The sequence below is a fragment of the Cornus florida genome, unplaced genomic scaffold, assembly GCF_030987335.1.
Source record: "Cornus florida cultivar Cherokee Brave unplaced genomic scaffold, ASM3098733v1 CherokeeBrave_3.0.0_Hap2_Chr06, whole genome shotgun sequence".
Taxonomy (NCBI): Eukaryota; Viridiplantae; Streptophyta; class Magnoliopsida; order Cornales; family Cornaceae; genus Cornus; species Cornus florida.
In genome coordinates, this window is record NW_026775576.1 from 102,081,065 (window position 1) to 102,100,828 (window position 19,764).

The following is a 19,764-nucleotide window of genomic DNA, read 5'->3' on the forward strand; positions in this document are numbered from 1 at the left end:
GGAACTATCCAATGTATAACATGACCTCAACCAGAATAGACGGTGATCACTTAGACTCACACTAGGTGGTTAAGTGTCGCCTTTCCCTACCCGGGAAATCAGCTATTATACATGGTGCACGGTACTGACAACACAGACTATAACGAACTACACAGTGATAACACCTCGCAAAGTACTGATGAATATACTGAGCATATAAATTAGGCAACACATGCCAACAATATTAAGAAATATACCGAGTATGTCAATTAGGCAACACATGCCAATAATATTAATAAATATACCGAGTATGTCAATTAGGCAACACATGCCAATAATATTAAACCACATACCCCGACAGCCACACATCTGTCTATCGCAACGAATGCATAAGGTATAAATGAGTCTAAACTTATTAGTCAGCTCACATGGTTCTATATGGCAACACATCCATATAATATAAATGCGACATAATAAACAGTCCATTTATTCCCTGAAATGCACACAGCATAATAATCATGGTTTATATACGATTAACAGTATAAATATTCCATAATATATAATGGGTTATTTATATGAAGAAAACCAAGCACTAATTAATTTAACATTAATGGTTATTACAGTTTAATAAAATAATACCATTAATAGTCGTTAAATCAATTACATATGTTTACTAGCGATTCGCACTTTAACTGATACAATTAATATTTAGAAATATTAATCGGGCAATTATAATAATTAACGAGAAATAAAATAATAATATAATGTCCCGTTAATTCCAAAAATGCCAACCCGAGGCCCCAAAATGTATAGTGAAGGTCCTGGTAATGACAAAACAGTCCCTAGGGGTATTCTGGACTTTTCCAGCAGCCGCAGAGGCCCTTCACGCGCCCCCACGCGCCTCCCAGAGCTCCCCACACGCGCCGCCAAGCTTTCCCCCTCTCCCACGCGCCTCCACGCGCGTCTGGCGTCAGCCACGCGCGCACACGCGCTCCCACGCGCGTTTGGAGAGTCCCACGCGCGCGCACGCGCTGCCACGCGCGCGTTGATGGCTTCCTGCTGACGTGGCGTTCTCCGGTTGGTTGGCTGCATCATCCTTCCTACATGCGCGCCACACCGGATCATCTCACCCTATCTTCCCTCCATCCAACGCCCACAGATCCGGGTGTACCGCGGTATCATGGACCGCGATGCACCGGATCAATCAGACTCCACTAATGGCCAGGATGCGCACGTACACCCTCCTATGGTGCGCCGCGTTGCACCGGATCACTCCGGTCGTCTCCCCCACTGCCGGCGACCGGAAAACTCGCCGGAAGGTCGCCGGAAATTGCAGAAAATGCCCGGAAAAATCTAGAAAATTCTAGAAAAATCCCTAAAGTCTTATTTAATTATTTTTAGCCATTATTAATTTCATAGGACATTAAATAAATATATACCATCCTATATAATTAAAATTCCATTAATTGAATAAAATAAAATTAATAATTTATTAACCTCTAAACCTTGGCTCTATGCATAAAACTAAGCTAAACAATTAATTTATTAATTCAAAGGGGAAAAGTAGATAATAACTTGCCTTTTTGGATTTAAAATAAATCCGCCGGTCTGCGCGTAGTCGGGTAAAATTGCCTACACCGGTCCAAGCTTCTTTCTCTTTCTCTTTTCCTTTCACTCTTATAAAATAGCTCTCTAGAATTTATACTTTGCTTCTAACTCCCTTTTTATTTTTTTTCTAAGGCAAGCTAGTTAATTTATAGACAAAATATATAATATAAATATTACAAATATCTAATTTATAATAACTTCTCACCCATTTCTCATATTCCTACCTATATGGCTTTAATTCCAACCATAACCATTGATGCAATCCTATCCTAATCTCTAATTTCATCATGACTTTGGTTTAATACTATTATTATTATTATAAATATTATTATTATTATTACTAATATTATTATTAATAAACTTTTATAATAATTATTATTATTATTATATTATTATTATTATTATTATTATTAAACTAATATAATTATTATTATTACAAAATAATACATTATATCATCATAATACTATATAACACAAATATAATACTTTAATTAACTAATAATGATTAATTTAAGCATAACCAACAAATGAAATTATTATTAATAATACATGCATAATTAAATGAATAAATTTACTATTTTAACATACACAATTAATTTACATGCACAATTAAATGAACTTAATATAATAATGTAGTATGCACAAATAAATAAAATTAATTAACCTAACACAAGATTAATTTAAATACATTCTTTAAAATTACGGGGTATTACAAGGCCCAGATCCAGCAATCAGTAAATATCTTGTAAATATCTTGTAAATATCTATAAATAGGATAAGGAATGAAAAGGAAGGGGATCTTTTGGGTTGAGGTGTAAGAATTCTAGAGAGAGAAAGGGGGGAACGAATTTCTTGCATCTTCAATTGGCGCCGTCTGTGGGAAACGCATGGAAGTTTGGTTGATCAATGAGGAATATCGAATGGATTCAAACCAATTCGGTTGATCGAGACTCGATCTTTGGGATTTGGATCCAGATCTGAGCGATTGTGACCTACTCTGGAGGAATTACAATTCTTGAAGCTTTGGCAGGAGTGACTTCAGATCTACGCAACAACGAGTTGTTCGATTGTGGCAGGATCTGACGGATTTAGAGTTCAGACAATTCAGATCTCGTAAACAGTGAGCATAATTCGGAGAATTAGAAGCCAGATCTAAAAATTCCTACTCACGAAGCTCGGATCTACTCGCGAACTTGAGATTAATGCCTTTACTCCGTTCGATAATAATGATAGGTGAAAGCTCCAATCCGATGGAGGCTGTCCAGCAAACAAAGCTTGAGGAGTTGATGAACTTGATTGAAGCTCTCAAAAAAGAGAATGCAGAATTAAAAGCTGGAATGCAACATCGGCAAATACCTGCGGTTTCGCATCCACTTCCGGTCGGAGAAGGAGGTGTTCAATCTAATATCGCGCATCAAGGCGAACAGGATGAGAACAATCAGTCAGCTCACCACCGTGATAAAAGGATGATGGACAATTTGCCGCCAAATGTTCGTCGAGTTGAAGATCACGAAGGATCGACTCACGTTGATCCGCAGCGGGAAAGGTTCGACCGAGAGGAAGTGATGGAGGTTGATCACCGTCAAGTAGCGTCGCCTTGGCAAAGAGAGTTCATAGAGGAACGGTCGTTCGATCCGTCTTACTGGCCCTCCATGGTTACTATCACTCATCACGATTCGGAGGGCAGAACCGTAACTCACAGAGCTACCGCTGGACTCCAGAGAGAGAATGAAGCTCTCTGATCCGCAGCTCGGACGGTGGATTCACCATTCACCGACGAGATCTTGAATGCCCCGCATCCAAGGAAGTTTGCTATGCCAGTCTTTATTCTGTTCGACGGAACGACCGATCCGATCGATCATGTGTACCATATCCAGTTGAAAATGGCCCTGAATACGGAAAACGACTCTTTAATGTGCAAATGTTTCCCTACAAGCCTAGCCGGACCGGCACTCAGCTGGTTCAAAAACTTGCCTAGGAGCTCCATTGGTAGTTTCAGAAACCTGTGCGATCGGTTCATAAGCCAGTACTATGGGAACAAACGCCCGCCGAAGGACATCTCGAGCCTATTCACGATGAGGCAGCACAAGGATGAACGTCTCCAGGCCTTTCTTACCAGGTTTAATCTCACTAAGAGTATGGTGATCGAATGCCACCCTTCTACGGCAGTTCAAGCCTTCAAGTTAGCCATGACACGCGGAACTCCGTTTCACACCAGTCTGGTAGTGAACACGCCGACTACTATGGATGAACTCAATGAAAGAGCCGATGGCTTTGTGCGCCTAGAAGAAGAGGAGGCAGCTAATGCTCGGACAACGTCGCTTGTGTCGACCGAGGAAAAGTCCAAGGCAAAGATCAGGCAGAAGCAGGCTCAGCCGCAACGTCAGACCTCTTGGAAGGCAGAAAAAAGGTCCAGGGAGGAAGAGCTGATTACTCCGCTGAAGATCACTCTGGCGAGGCTGTATCAGGAGAACGAAGATAAGTTTCATCCACCACTGCCAATTAGGCAACCCCTCGAACAGAGGGATCAAACTAAACATTGTGCTTTTCATTCTGATTTCGGTCATCAGACTAACGAATGCAGGAACCTGAGGAGGCAAGTGGAGATGTTGATAGCTAGAGGGGAGTTCGCGAGTTATGTTCAAGGTTCGGCGATGGAGCAGAATCGACCGGTGGAACAAATAAAAAGGAGTCATAAACAAAGCTCCCACAATTCACAACCAGTTCGTATAATCAATGCTATCCATGGTCGACCCGAGCCTAGTGAAGAGTCAGATGAGCTGCTCCGGGTGCGCCTGCGGCAGGCGCAGATGAAGAAAAGGGTCGGCAGTGTGAATACTCTACACCAGCAGAGCCCGTCGATGCAGATAAAGTTCGACTGGACAGACCTGCAGCGTGTTCAACTGCCTCATGACGACCCGTTGGTAGTCAGTTTGACAGTGGCAGATTGCTTGGTGCGCAGAGTTCTGATCGATCCTGGGAGCAGTGCGAATGTCATGCCGAGGGACACATTTGACAGGCTCGAGATTAAACCAGAGAGGCTCAAGCCCACTGGAAATCCCTTGTTAGGGTTCGATGGGAAGAGGGTGGAGCCCGTCGGGATGGTGGAAGTGGAAGTTCAAGCTGCAGAACGAGCTCTTATGGAAACTTTTGTGGTTGTGGAAATTCACCCCTCGTATAATCTCCTGATGGGAAGAGGATGGATTCACAGAGTCCGAGGTGTACCCTCAACTCTGCATCAGGTCATGAGGTGCCTCGGACCCGATGGAGATAAAGTGATAGACATTCGGGGGGATCAAGTCGCAGCCAAAGAGTGTTATTCCGTCACACTAAAGCATGCTGGGAAAGGAAAGGCGCCCGTCCATTCGGCAAGCCCCAGATAGCAATTACAGGAACCTCCGCTCGAGCAGAATAGGGTGGAGGAGTCAATCGACTTGACCGAGGAGCCCCTTCTGGATGTGCAGATCGATCAGTCCAGGCCAGAACGAACTACCAGAGTAGGCATAAGACTGACCAGAGAAGAGCAGCAAGAGCTAGTGGATTTCTTGTCCCACAATGCCGACGTATTTGCATGGAGTCACCTAGACATGCCTGGAATTAGTCCCTCCGTATCCTGTCATTCCCTGAATGTCAATCCCAATTTCAAACCAGTGAAACAGAAGCAGCGAAGATTTGCTCCAGAACGTAATCAGATCATAGCGGAAGAAGTCGATAGGCTGCTTGATGCGGGATTTATCAGAGAGGTGCACTACCCTGAGTGGTTGTCCAACGTCGTTGTTGTGCAGAAGAAGAATGGGAAATGGCGAGTATGCATTGATTTCACCAATTTGAACAAAGCCTGTCCGAAGGACAGCTTCCCGTTGCCTAAGATTGATCAAATGGTGGATGCCACCACTGGGTATGAGCGTTTAACCTTTCTGGACGCTTATTCAGGTTATAATCAGATTCCTATGGACCCCGCAGATGAAGAAAAAACTTCTTTTGTCACCGAGCGAGGAACATACTGCTACAAAGTTATGCCTTTCGGACTAAAGAATGCGGGAGCAACTTATCAAAGACTTGTTAGCAAAGTTTTTAAGAATCAAATGGGTAAGATTGTGGAAGCCTATATTGATGATATGGTGGTAAAGAGTAGGAAGAAGGATGATCATCTGAAGCATCTGCAAGATGTATTTGATGTACTAAAGCGATATGGGATGAGGCTCAATCCAACCAAGTGCTCGTTCGGTGTGAGTTCCGGACAGTTTCTGGGACACGTGGTCAACCGCAGAGGCATCGAAGTTAGCCCCGCTCAAGCAGAGGCTTTGATTAAGAATGCCGAGCCAAAGACGATCAGAGAGGTGCAAGCCCTTACAGGACGAATAGCTGCATTAAGTCGATTTATTTCAAAATTGTCAGATCACTGCAAACCATTCTTTGACACGATTCGGAGCCATGGAAGGCAGGTCTGGGGGGATGAGCAACGACAAGCATTGACTCATTTGAAGGAATATATGCAGAATCCACCAGTCCTGTCAGCCCCAGATCCGGAAGAAAAGTTATTTCTATATCTTGGAGTATCTGGTGTCGCGACGAGTGCCGTTCTGATTCGTTGCAAGGAAGGGGTGCAATACCCGGTATTTTATGTAAGCAAAACACTGACGGAGGCAGAAAAAAGATACTCAAAGGCCGAACGGGTGGTACTTGCACTTGTAAATGCAAAAAGAAAGTTGAGGCATTATTTCGAATCCCACCCCATAGCTGTTCTAACAACTTTCAGAACGCTTATGCACAAGCCAGAGCTCTCGGGCAGAATGACAAAGTGGGCCATAGAGTTGAGTTCATTTGACATAACGTATGAGCCGAGAACAGCTGTTTAGGGGCAAGCGGTAGCCGATTTCCTACTAGAATGTGACGCCGAAGATACGGAAGAAGACCTTAGATGCGGCTCTTGGAAACTTTTTGTGGATGGCTCCTCTAACCAGATGGGGGCTGGGATTGGGATCAAACTGCAAACCCCAGAGGGTACTTCCTTGAGCCAAGCACTCAGACTTGAGTTCCGAGCCACCAATAATAAAGCGGAATACGAGGCGTTGCTAAATGGATTAAAGTTGGCCAGAGAGCTACAAATCAAAAGTTTGACAGTGTATAGTGACTCGCAGCTGATTGTTCGGCAGGTAAATGGTGAGTACGCGACCAAGGATGACACGATGGGGGCATATCGTTCTGCCGTTCTGCATAAAGCCAAGGACTTTGCAAAGATTGAATTCATACAGCTGCCGAGGGAACAGAATGCAGATGCAGACCGTTTAGCATGCAGTGCTTCGAGTTGCGGTGAAACATTGGCGAGGGTGATTCCAGTAGGAATAGTGACCCAGCCATCTATTTTCGAAGAACCGTTGGACTCTGACCCTTGGCAAGTCAACGTCATACCGTATGAACCGAGTTGGATTGACCCCATCATTACCTATATTCGAGATGGCGTTTTGCCTATGCAAAGGGATGAAGCTAGGAGACTCAAAAAGAATGCTGCAAAGTACGCCATCGTGCGGAACCAGCTGTACAGAAGGTCCTACTCTGGCCCATACTTGAAATGTGTCACCCCCGCGGAGTCGCAGCAGGTATTGCGAGCTATTCATGAGGGTGTGTGTGGCAATCATTCTGGGGGGCGATCGTTAGCGCATAAAGCAATGACACAAGGGTATTTCTGGCCAAACATGTCAAGAGATGCGGAGGAGTTCTCTCGAAGGTGCGATAAATGCCAACGATATGGACCATTGATCCACCAACCACCTGAGGAATTGCACGTAATGGCCTCGCCATGGCCTTTCGCGCAATGGGGGATGGATGTGGTCGGTCCTCTGCCAACTGCAAGAGCTCAGAACAAGTATGTGTTACTGGCCACGGATTACTTCACTAAATGGGTGGAAGCAGAACCATATCCTAGCGTGACTCAGACTCATGTGAGACGATTCATTTGGAACAATATTATCTGCCGTTTCGGTGTTCCCAGATCAATAGTCATGGACAATGGCACAAACCTCGACAGCAGGCAAGTAAGAAAGCTGCTGGAGGAGTATGGAATCAACCAGAAGTTGGCTGCAGTAAGTCATCCTCAGGCCAACGGACAAGCAGAAATCACAAACAGAACCATTTTCGCCTGCATTAAGAAGAAGCTGGAAGATCATAAGGGGAAGTGGTTGGATGAACTCCCGAACGTTCTATGGGCTTACAGAACCACCCCAAGGCGGCCGACTGGGGAGAGCCCGTACGCAATGGCGTATGGTACCGAGGCAGTTATACCGGTTGAGCATTTAGTCCCCACTATCAGAAGCTTAGCATGGAGTCGAGATCAGAACGACAAGATGTTAAGACTGAACCTCGATATGATAGACGAAAGGAGGGACGCAGCGGCTATAAGGCTAGCGTCGTATCAGCAAGTGCTGGTGAATAGTCACAACAAGAGAGTAAAACACAGGGATTTTGCCCCTGGCGATCTGGTTCTGAAAAGAAAGGTGGGGATGGTCAAAAAAATGATGCCACCCTGGGAAGGCCCATACAGAATTGCAGAAGTCATTGGCAAGGGGGCATATACGTTGGAAACCATGGCGGGAAGGTTGGTCAGCAAGCCCTGGAACGCCACGTCTCTGAAGAGGTACTATCAATAAAAGCTAAGTTCCGGCTTTAATTGGATGTTGTTTGTTGTCAATCAAATACGTATGAATGAGCAAGTTACTGAAATTTACAAAAAAGAACTTTCTTTTCCAACGGTCTACTATAAAAATTTAAAGCCAAGTGGCAAGTGGCATTCTAGCCGAGCGCCAGGCACTTAAGCAAGATAAGTGGCAGCTGGCACCATGAGCCGAACGCCAAACACTTGCTAAAAATTTAAAGCCAAGTGGCAAGTGGCATTCTAGCCGAGCGCCAGGCACTTAAGCAAGATAAGTGGCAGCTGGCACTATAAGCCGAATGCCAGACACTTGCTAAAAATTTAAAGCCAAGTGGCAAGTGGCATTCTAGCCGAGCGCCAGGCACTTAAGCAAGATAAGTGGCAGCTGGCACTATAAGCCGAACGCCAGACACTTGCTAAAAATTTAAAGCCAAGTGGCAAGTGGCATTCTAGCCGAGCGCCAGGCACTTAAGCAAGATAAGTGGCAGCTGGCACTATAAGCCGAACGCCAGACACTTGCTAAAAATTTAAAGCCAAGTGGCAAGTGGCATTCTAGCCGAGCGCCAGGCACTTAAGCAAGATAAGTGGCAGCTGGCACCATGAGCCGAACGCCAGACACTTGCTAAAAATTTAAAGCCAAGTGGCAAGTGGCATTCTAGCCGAGCGCCAGGCACTTGCCATAAACAAACACACGGCAAAGCTAATATAAAAGAAAAAGAGAGAAAAGATATGTATGTATTGAAGATAAGTTGAATAGAGCACAACACATAGGGAAAAAGAGTTCTGTCGTTTCATTAATATTGAGCATTGAGTTTACAAAAGAGAGATGTCCATCATTACAAAAAGATATGGAATGGAAGAATTCAAAGGAGCCCTAGCTAGACGCCTCAGTACCAACAGCATCCTGGTCGTGCCGACTCGCCTCCTCGGCCCCATCAGCCGTCTCACCTTCATGAGGTGGGGAATCAAGGTGAATGACTGAATCGTTCGGCTGGGGTTCAGCGTCAGCAGTGGCTATGGAAGGAACCACGGTTGACGATTGAGGAGCGGTCAGTGGCAGAGCGGTAGGAGGAGCTGTGATGATCCTTGAGGAAGCAATGTCCTGGCACTCATCGAATATGCGCTCCGCTTCGGTGGGTTCTGGGTCGACATAGACCCCCAGAGGTTCGATCCCCAGATCCTTGTCTACCTCATCCGGAATGGAGCTGGTCTGTCCCTCATCCGGAACCCGGTCGGTGAAACCTTCCCGGAATCCTTGAGCATACCTAAGAGCACCGACCCTTGAGAACCGAGCGTGAAGGGCCAGCATCCCACCACCCACTCTGCTGATCGCGTCGATCAGAGCGGTACGCTCGTCCAGAGCTCTTTTTTCAAAAGTCATCCGAGCAGACTGTTCATCAGCTAGAAGGCGCTGGAGTTCTGCCTTTTCTTCTCTAATTGATTCCCGCTCAGTCTGCCAGACGCTCTTCTCAAGCTGGAGGGCGTCCTTCTCATCCTGAAGGGAATCATTCTCCTTCTTCAGGACATCTCTCTCTTGCTCGGTTTTGTCAAGCCGAGCCAGTACCTCGGTATTCTTCATGGCGAGGAGGTCGTTTTCTTTATTAGCCACCTCCAGGCTGTCAGAAAACTTACGGGCCCTGGCGTTCCCCATCTCCACCTGCTTCTGCATGGCCATCATTCCGAACAATGTCTGCATAGGTGCACATTAAAAACGGTTAAGCCAATAGTCAGGTCGGGCGAAGGCAAGACCAAATAATATGAGAGAATTCATGAATTAAGAAAATAAAAGTCACCTCCATAGCAGATTGGGGAAAGCGGCTGAACACATCCTTCTGGGAAAGGCCCTTTGCCGCCTCAAGGTCCTTCGGAGTCCACATGCTCCTGTAATAGGCCATAGCGGTCTGGCCATCCTTCAGCATGGTCTCGTTCGGTTTCACGAACGTCCCATCCGTTCGGGTGTACCGAGGGGCCCATGGCGGTAAGGTGGGGATAGAAGGGGGGCCTGAAGCAGAAGCAGAGCCACCAGCTGCAGCAGGCCCAGAGGGAGCAGGAGCTCTGATCGCTCGGTGCAAGAGAGCACCCGGCCCGGAGACCCGGGTCCTTCTAATGAGAGGCTCCTCCTCAGGATCGACTTCACTGTCAGGATGAGGCATTTTGCCTCGGTCTTTGTCCCGACCGCCCCCCGCAGCAGCAGGAGCTATGGTAGCTGGGGGGGACGCGTTCTGGTTGGCAGCAGGGGCGCTGGCAACAGGGTTAATAGCCACTGCGCTCGGGACAATGTCAGATATGGTGGCTGAGGAAGAAGCTGACGCTGGAGAGGAGGTCGCCCCAGCAGCAGGAGTGGCTGGGGGAGTATTTTTCTTCCTGCCAAAAGAAGGAATCTGAAGTCTGCTCATGTTGTAGCCGAGTGATGAGAGCGCTAAGAGGTTGTCTGAAGTGAGGAGATCTGAGCAGGAAGGAATATCGTTCAGAACGTATTTCTTCAAGTAGTTACTCCTATCCCTGCAAACACTATAGCTCAAGTCATCACAAGGTATTCCCAAGGAACGGCATAAGAAAGTGCAAAAACGAGGAACGCATGTTTCGCAGGGGCAGTCATGTTTATGAGATTTGAATTTCTTATAGGAGGAGACAGAATAGACACCAAAGGCGCTCGGGATTGGGTAATCCTCTGCAGCCGGCGAAGACCAAGCCCCACTAATGCCCACGATGCTATCCCTCCAACCCTTCTCAGATTTTATTGTGTCCGTACATATGGACATCTTCTCGAACGGGTAGAGGTGGTAGAAGGGTTCGTTAGTATGGATCTTACTGACCTTATAGCACAGAAGGAGGTCTATGAGGTCGAGGTCCAGATTTCTGTCACGCATCAACAAGAGCATAACAGATATGATTCTAAAGAAGTTGGGGTTGACCTGCAGAGGGGATATCCCCAATCTATTGAAGACATAACTAAAGAAAGGGTGCAGAGGGAACCTAACAACATTCAATTGAAGGTTCGTGAATAAGACTTCGCCGGGCAGGAGGCCGGCGCCGGTCATAATGTTAACGTCCTGGGGGCAAACCCTAACTTCGATGTTGTCAGGAAGTCTAAGTCTCATACGAAGAACATCCAGATCTACAACCATGGTGGAAGTGCTAGAAGAATCTAAAAAGGGGTAAATGGAAGCCTGCCGAAAGTAAAAAAGAACGAAACTAACCTCGGAGGACTGCAAGATCGCTGGAAGAATGACTCTTGAAGGATTTCACCAGAAAAAGCTTAGCACTGTTCTAGAAAGAGAGAGACTTGACTGATGATGGAGACGGTAAAGGGAAGTGAAGTGGAATTCTAAAGCATTATAAAGGCGAGGGGGCCCGAGGGCCGAAGCGTCGGGAAGGCGAGAAATTCCTCGAGCCCCGGAACATTGATTCTGGATCTGACCGTCCGCTCCCCCACGTGGTTATCTCGAGCCGTCAACATCATGATGAGACGCCATCGATAATTACCCCTTATTAAATAAGGGGCAATTATGGGGGCAGTTGAGGAGGCCCCGGACGACATGGGCCGGATCCGACTCGCAAACACTACATTCAGTTCGTACAGCTGGGTCGGCCCATATAAAGACACTGCCATATGGGCCGAACGCGAGTAAGCCCATCAAAGGTGACCAGGACTTATGGAGGAATAGGCCCAGATCCAGCAATCAATAAATATCTTGTAAATATCTTGTAAATATCTATAAATAGGATAAGGAATGAAAAGGAAGGGGATCTTTTGGGTTGAGGTGTAAGAATTCTAGAGAGAGAAAGGGGGGAACGAATTTCTTGCATCTTCATTTGTAAATACTTTGTTGCAGCCTCTTGGAGTTCAATCTACCCCTTTTTTTCCTTTTTCTTTTTTTTTTTGGTTGGGGGGATGATGGGATGCATTACAATATTTTATTTCCTTCATTGTTCACGCGCCTCAAACCCCTCCCTTCTTCTTTGAGAGTAAGAAGGTTATATTATTGTCTCGAATCTTTCTTATCGGCTTTGAAGTAAGGAGGTTATACTATTGTTTCGAACTCCTCTCCTCCACTTTAACTTGAGAAAGATTTTTTTCCCTCCGCTGATACTATGTCACCGATGTTATCAATCAATTATATTTTGTCACATAAACAAAAATGCATTTATTTAATAGGTCCTATTGGTAACATCTAATATTATTTAGTATTCACACTGTAAAAATCGCTATCACATTGAAGAAGAAGATGATGAAAAGAAGTCAATTCCCGCTATTATAGTTAACAAAAGCGCAGCGCAGCAGCAGTTGGCTAAAGGACTTGAATGAGAAAACATGTTTCTTTGAGGTAACAACCTAGTTCATGTGGAAACGCTCAGTTCGTGAGTAGAAACATAGAAAAGGACACGTCGGTCATTTTCTAATTGATAAAATCAATCATTCGTCACTTTTATTGCTTGATATTCAAATGACCAATTGACCACCGTGTTGCAATCATTCAGCTGAAAACATGGGTCTCTTTTATTGATATTCAAATGACCAACAACAGGTATTTTAAGATTTCGGTCACTGAATTATTATATTTAAATTAAAGTTCTTCCTCCGGAAGACCATGGTCTCTCATCTGTAATTATTTTTTAATTTTGCCACTAAATTATAATTTTTGAATTGATAAAATATAATGCCTAAATTACCTTTCATGATTTTATGTAAATATAATACCAATTTAAGAACCAAAATAACCCTAACAGTCCTTCCATGACCAACCCAAACAATACCACAACCACAATACCACTGGAAGAGCATAAAACAAATCATAGTCACCCCCAACCACCACCACCACCACCACCACACCACAACCACAACCACCTGGGAGGGAAAAAAGATTGGTAGCCATGGCCATCACTATTTTTCAAAGTCATTCATATAGAATTTACCAAAAAAAAAAAAAAATAGAAACAAAGGTTAGTTTACCAAAAAAAAAAAAACCATGATATAATGTTTTTTTTTTTAAATCCATTTTAGTTTCCAAATTAACAAAATTCCATTTTATTTTCCTTTCATTTCTCGGCAACCAAACAAAGAGTTGGTTTGCCCCCAAAAAAAAAAAAAAAAAAAAAAGAAGAACTATTTTGGTAACCACTATTAACATACATACATATATATATATATATATGAAAAGATTTATTTAAATATTGTTAATGTAGCCCGAGACATTGGAATCCAGGGAGCACCTAAAATTGGATCTTTGAATTGGGACCGGAGAGTGAGAATCCGGTAGCAAGTCGGCGACGCACGCCAGTGATGGTAATGGCTCTATGGTGAGACACAGAGAATAGAGATTCATATGCAATCAATATATGAAGAGGTTTCTGCAAGGGTGAGCATGAGGCATGAATAGAGGCACCGGAGTCGAGGATCCAGGAGGGCCAGAAAGACCTTTGTGGTTAGCCGAGGTAGACAGCGCAGTGGTGGCCATTGAGGATTTTAGTTTTACTTTTTTTTTTTTTTTTTTGTCAATTAAATAATAAAGAGTAATATTGTTATTTCGCGTTTGACCTGCACAAGCCAACAATGACATAAGTATGAGATTTAATAAAGTTAAGGGTATAATAGTAAAAATACTTTTTCATTTTTTTTTTAAGGAGTGTGAGAATAATTTTGGCTTAGGTTTAATATGAGTGCAATAAGTGGAAACGAGGTGTGAAAACATTTAGCCCTATATATATATATATATATATTTCAAGACTTGATGACAAGGATACAGTTTTTGTGCTTATGAATTGGGTATTGCAAGATATTAATATTAATATTCAATCAAAGAGACATAGAACTTATAGGTATCATTTAGGAAATTACAGTAGCAAGAGAATCTAATAGGTCGTGATAATTCAATAATGTAGTAATCTTAAAAAACGTATATCTAAAATTTTCCACCTAGATAGGTGTCTAGAAGCAACCCATTCCATTTCCGAGTGATGTATGCATTACCCAGGTTCAACCGACCATCACGAATACAAAGACATAATCACAGTCAAGCAACATTTAATCGTTGAAAAAGAAAAAAAAATGAAAATGAAAAAGAAAAAGAAAAAGAAAAGAGGAACAAAAACACATAACCCTTGAACTTGAAAGGATCCATTAGATAGAAACGGATGGTATAGTGATAAATTAAAGTTACACAATAAGGGTCCGTTTTGTTAGATGAAATTCAACAATGAAAAGTGAAAGAAAGTGAAGTGCAAAATCAACAATGGAAAGTGAAAGTGAAGGAAAAGAAATCAATTTCCTAGCATGCATTTGTTTAGCATGATCCCTTGGTTCTCTTTTTTTTTTTTTTTTTTAAATAATAATAATAATTGTGTTGCCCCAGTTTTCTGGTCCCTTGGATTTGGAAAATTCCTCCATGTTTGTGGTTTATATCAAACTTTGGGAAGAGAATGACAGGTTAGCTTAAGGATTACAAATTAGCCTTTAAAGTTCATTCAGTCTTTGAAACTTATTCACCAAATAGTTATAGAGAAGATTTTTGGCTCCGAATGACAAAACAAAATGGCGACCATTGGCCTTGTAGCCCAGTGGGTCATGATGGAAGTTTCCACGTGGCATATGTGGGGGGGGGGCAGAAAAAATAAATGCAACAACAAACTGGTGAGATTTATTTAGAACACCGCCGTAGCATATGCACTTGCTTGCTATTGTGTAGTAAGTAATACAGAGTATGATACAATGTGTGATTCCCTAAAAACTCTACTAGGCACATATAGATTATTACTTTACTAGGTACACTTGATCATATACCAGTTGTACTCTCATTTACTAATGATGGATTAATTTTGGGGTGCACAGCTCTAGTTGGATACGGATGTCCCAACATACCCAAGTCCTATTATGAAGAAAGCCCCTGCTTGCAGGAATAGATATATGAAGAAATGATCTTTCCCAAAGAGGAGGTTATAGATAGCACAATGCAGCATAAACATTCCCATTACCAGCTCCGTGATGTGGATCCTGTTTGTAAAATCAATCAGTGTTAGAATTACATGTTTGATGATTCAACAAAGTGCCGTAGTTAATTTTCAGATTTTGTTTTTCTTTATTTCACCTACCTACGAATTCCATCTTCATCCACTGAAGGCCGGCATTGTCAATTGAAAGATAATGTATCTATGATATGCGAAGTACCTTTCTCCAATGCATGATCGTGGTCTCTTTGATGCCTTGGCATTGTACTTCTGTTTCATGGTGTTCCCTAGCTTCTCGGTCACCACCCATTCATTAACTCGGTTGGCTTCTAGAAGTCCTATAATCGCCGCCTTAGATCGATGTAGAGACATGACATTCTCAAACAGGATCCAGAAGACAAGAAGATGCAAAGACCTGTGTATAATTTTACTTCATATATTTTGAAAAATCTAAAAGATCGAATAGATGAAGAGGTGTTTATATATGTTGGTATCTTTGGATTTTTAAATACCTTGGAGTGCAGAGCGCATTTAAAATGGTGATGGTTGCTGGAATGTATATGGCTATTGCCTTTGGGAGATGGACTGCAGGAACTAAGACACTTGCTGGAACAATTATACAGTAAAATATAAAAGTGACCCAATGCGCTACTATCTTCCTCACGAAGAAGAATGCATATATCACATGAAATTTCTTCCAGATTGACACCCTCTGCATAGGATAATAATGATATATATTTATTATGTGATTTTCCTCTGAAAGAATTATGGAATTCAAATCCAATATTCAATTTTTTCAGTTTTACCTAAGATAAAGCAGAAGATATATTATACTTTCTTTACCTCAGAAAGGATGATCTCTTTGGTCATTTTCCTCAAGAGATTGGCTGGGCCACAAGACCAGCGATGCTGCTGATATCGATAAGCTTTAAATGTGCTTGGGAGTTCATTTTTGACCTGTAAAGTAAATTTTTTTGGTGTTTGGTTTACTGATGATACTTGTAGACATAGCAGAAAATGTGAATTGGGAATAAGAACATAAAACTCACAGCTAAGTCCCCCACAAAGACAAATTTCCAACCCTTGAGGCTAGCCCTGACTGCAAGATCCATGTCTTCTACTGTTGTTCGGTCTTTCCATCCACCAGCATCATTCACTGCTTTAATCCGCCAAACACCAGCAGTCCCTACAATTGTAATCAGGTAGCTAGAGTGTTGCAAATTATGTTATCTACAAGTGGTTTCCGACTGGTTACTACACAGAAATTTTTTGTCTCGAATTCAATATCTGATATAGTTTACCATTGAACCCAAAGAATGAACAAGTTGAGGAGCCAACTTCTTGCTCAACGCTGAAGTGATAATCTAGTGACATCTCTTGGAGCCGAGTCATTAGACATTCATCCGCATTCACTGCAGAAAGTAATTTAATGAATTACCAAACATGAAAGCCAATTCTATCAAACAATTGTAGCAATGAGATTCACATACCTCCAATCCATATCATTTCCCACAAGTATGAGTCGTCAACAAAGATTTGAAGGTCATGATAAATATAGTAGGTGAAGAGACAGTTGTAATGTGAACATAACTACGTAACACTGTTATAGGCCCTACCAAATTTCCACCTGGCCTGAACCAACCCCAACTCTGGGTTCTCAAGAAGATAAGGAATGGTCCTCCAAAGAAAATTTTCTTCAGGCTGAAAATCTGCATCGAAGATAGCTACAAACTCGCAATCTTTCACGTACTGCTTCTTTAGACCATCGCGAAGAGCGCCGGCCTTGTACCCGTTCCTGTTGTTCCTCATCTCGTACTTCACGTTTACCCCTTTCTCTAGCCATTTTTGACACTCCAACTCCACCAATGCCTGCATATGCAAATACATGAAATTAATGCAAATCACATGTCCATAACAGAGTTCACTAGAGTTTATTGAGTTCAAAGAGATACCTTTAGGACTTCGTTGGTAGAGTCATCAAGAACTTGAACAATGAGACGGTCTGATGGCCAGTGAAGCCCACATGCAGTTCCAATGGAGAGCTTGTAAACCTAAAAAAGGCAAATAAGAAGAAATGTGTATTATTTCAAGGTTGTGTTGGCTTAGAAGTTCCTAGGTAGTCATGCCAGTGACCTGGGATTAAATCTCACCCTCACTAGGATTGGGATTGGTTTATTAGTTTGGGGGAGGGCTTCCCTTTGTCAGGTCCGCCCTGGCCCTAGGCGACCAAAAAAAATTTGTAACCACATGCATGCAGCAAATCATTTAAGGGGCCTCAAAATTTATAGGTCCATGAATGAAGGGCCACCAAAAAAATAAAAAAATAAAAAATTGTAACCAAATGCCGCAAATCATTTAAAGGGGCCTCAAAATAATAATAATAATAATATATAGAGAGCCTCACTTTTAATGTTCGGCTAGGGCCTTTCAAGATTTTTTTAATCTCAGGACTGACCTGCCCTTTGTGTACCCCAATCCCAATGCCACCTGGGGGTAGGTGGTTTTCTTTTCTAAATTTAATTTCTAAAAGATATATTATAAATAAGCCATGTCATTATGGTCATCATAGATATGATCGATCATCAGTGTAGATGTGCAATACTAACGAACACGTTTGGCATTAGCTAGGTCAGGTTGGCACCAATCTGATATGTCTGTTATAAGAAATTGACAAGTCTGATGAGTTCTGATGAGAGATGACATGAAAGTTTACCACCAACTCGCATTTTTATAGTTTTTTGTTGATTAGCTTAGATAAAGCTCGTAACAGTTATGTCGCATGACATGTCAAATAGATTTTTTTTGTTTTCTGTTTGTTTTTTCATTTGTAATATGTGAAAAAATATATGTATTTAGAGCAAAGATTAGATCATGACAACTAACATTGGAAGGTCTGTATTGGTATTATCTGGCTGGTGGTGGTTCATGTTCAGAATAGAGGTGTCACAATTCCAGCCCATACCCCTATATATAGAAATCCTAAAAGCTTGAAAACACCATCTACATATATATAATATTGGCACTAATATGACTAACATCATTTAGTAGAATTTGTATTGATAACTTGTAGAGACACCTTTTTTTTTTTGAAACACAAACAATAGTTTAAAGTAATAAGTGATTTATGAGTATAATCTCACTAAACTACAGCGGGTGAGTTAAACTTTTCTATATTAAAGTTCTGCAAGAGCAGTAATAAAATCCTCTTTGACAGGAAATTAAACACAATCATTAAGAATTATTAATCATTCGCTGAATAAAAAAATTAATGTCCATGATATTATGCGAGTATAAAAATGAGATGCATAGATCTTTTTGGATGGTAAAAAGTGATGCTTTTTTTTCTTCCTTAAATGTAAATAGTGATGCTTCATACACGTCAAAATGATAACTGTGCACTGTGTATATATTCTATATATAGAACTATGCATATGATGATGTCAGAGTACGTAAAATTTTGTATATATACCTCCTTTTCATTAAACATGGGTATTTGAATCAGCACCATGGGACAGCTTTTGTTTTGCTCTAGACCATCTTTCATGGCTTCCAACTTATACTTGGTATATCTTTTCTTCCCCAACAGTTTTACGCAAATGATAACAATTGCCATGTAAACCCTTTCTACAAAAACCATAATAGACATCCCTGCGCATAAGTAAACTGCTACGACTAGAAGTGGAACTACCACAGAAACCAGTATACACTGCCAAGCATCGCTGAGACTACCTGTTACATCACCGGTCAGTTTCAACTCAGGCTTTCGAGGAAATAAACTTCTCATGGTCACTAGCTTATGCTACATAACAGTTAAATAACCCAAATTAAAAGCAAAAAACGAGAAAAGAAACGGAGAGGTAACAAATTGATGCGCGCTTAAAGTGGTTTGCAATGTGTTTAAATTCAAGTTTTCTTTAAATATAATTACGGCAAAACTGAAGGTTAAGAAAAAGATAGAGATTGGGGCTTAGGTGGAAGAATGTAGTACGATGAAAGAACAAGGCCTTGATAGTGAGAGACACCTGGTCTACTACTACGGCTTAAATTCCTGCCGACAGTACTGCAAATTGAAACTTGAAATGTCAATCTATTGAGATTAGCTCCTTTGTTTACACGTAAAATATTTTTCAAAAAATATTTTTTATATTTTCTGTTGTGTTTGGTTGTCATAAAATATTTATGAAGAAAAAAAATATTAAAATTTAATACAAATAATTTATCCATCAATTTTTGAAGAGTTATTTTACATGTCCCGCCCGATAGACTCGACCTCAATCTCGACATAGGCCTTTGCCAAACACCGATAAAAGTAAAAATAAAAAAATATTTTTCAAAAAAAATATTTTACATCGAAACAAACGGAGCCTAAGTCATTATTACTCTGTCCATCTATGTTTCTCTCTTCAAAATGATAATTAGCTCCAGTCTTTCTGCTTTTCATTTACCATTTGTTCTTTCTTTGCTTTTCTACAGGATAAACATAAAACAGAAGCATGTTACCCATGCGCGCAGAAGCTGGCATTTCTTGTTCTGTACGCAAATGCCTGAGTATACTGCTCTACTCCAATATTTTGGTACTTTCC

At 42.0% G+C, this 19,764-nt stretch overlaps 1 protein-coding gene across 2 annotated transcripts; it reads right to left on the minus strand.

The window, feature by feature from the left end:
• Positions 1–14,963: 14,963 nt before the first annotated feature.
• On the minus strand, positions 14,964–18,965 carry LOC132315085 (glucomannan 4-beta-mannosyltransferase 1-like). 2 transcript variants are annotated; one of them, XM_059813842.1, is made up of 9 exons: positions 18,651–18,965; positions 17,134–17,232; positions 16,798–17,050; positions 16,483–16,593; positions 16,231–16,367; positions 16,025–16,138; positions 15,694–15,893; positions 15,402–15,596; positions 14,964–15,227 (listed from the first exon to the last, which is right to left on the minus strand). In XM_059813842.1, exons 1-9 carry the CDS (start codon positions 18,963–18,965, stop codon positions 15,068–15,070), a joined length of 1,584 nt encoding a protein of 527 aa, XP_059669825.1. In that variant the 3' UTR covers positions 14,964–15,067. The 2 variants fall into 2 exon arrangements, with proteins under 2 accessions (XP_059669825.1, XP_059669826.1); XM_059813843.1 differs by lacking the exon at positions 17,134–17,232 and having other exon boundaries at positions 18,651–18,827.
• Positions 18,966–19,764: the final 799 nt, after the last annotated feature.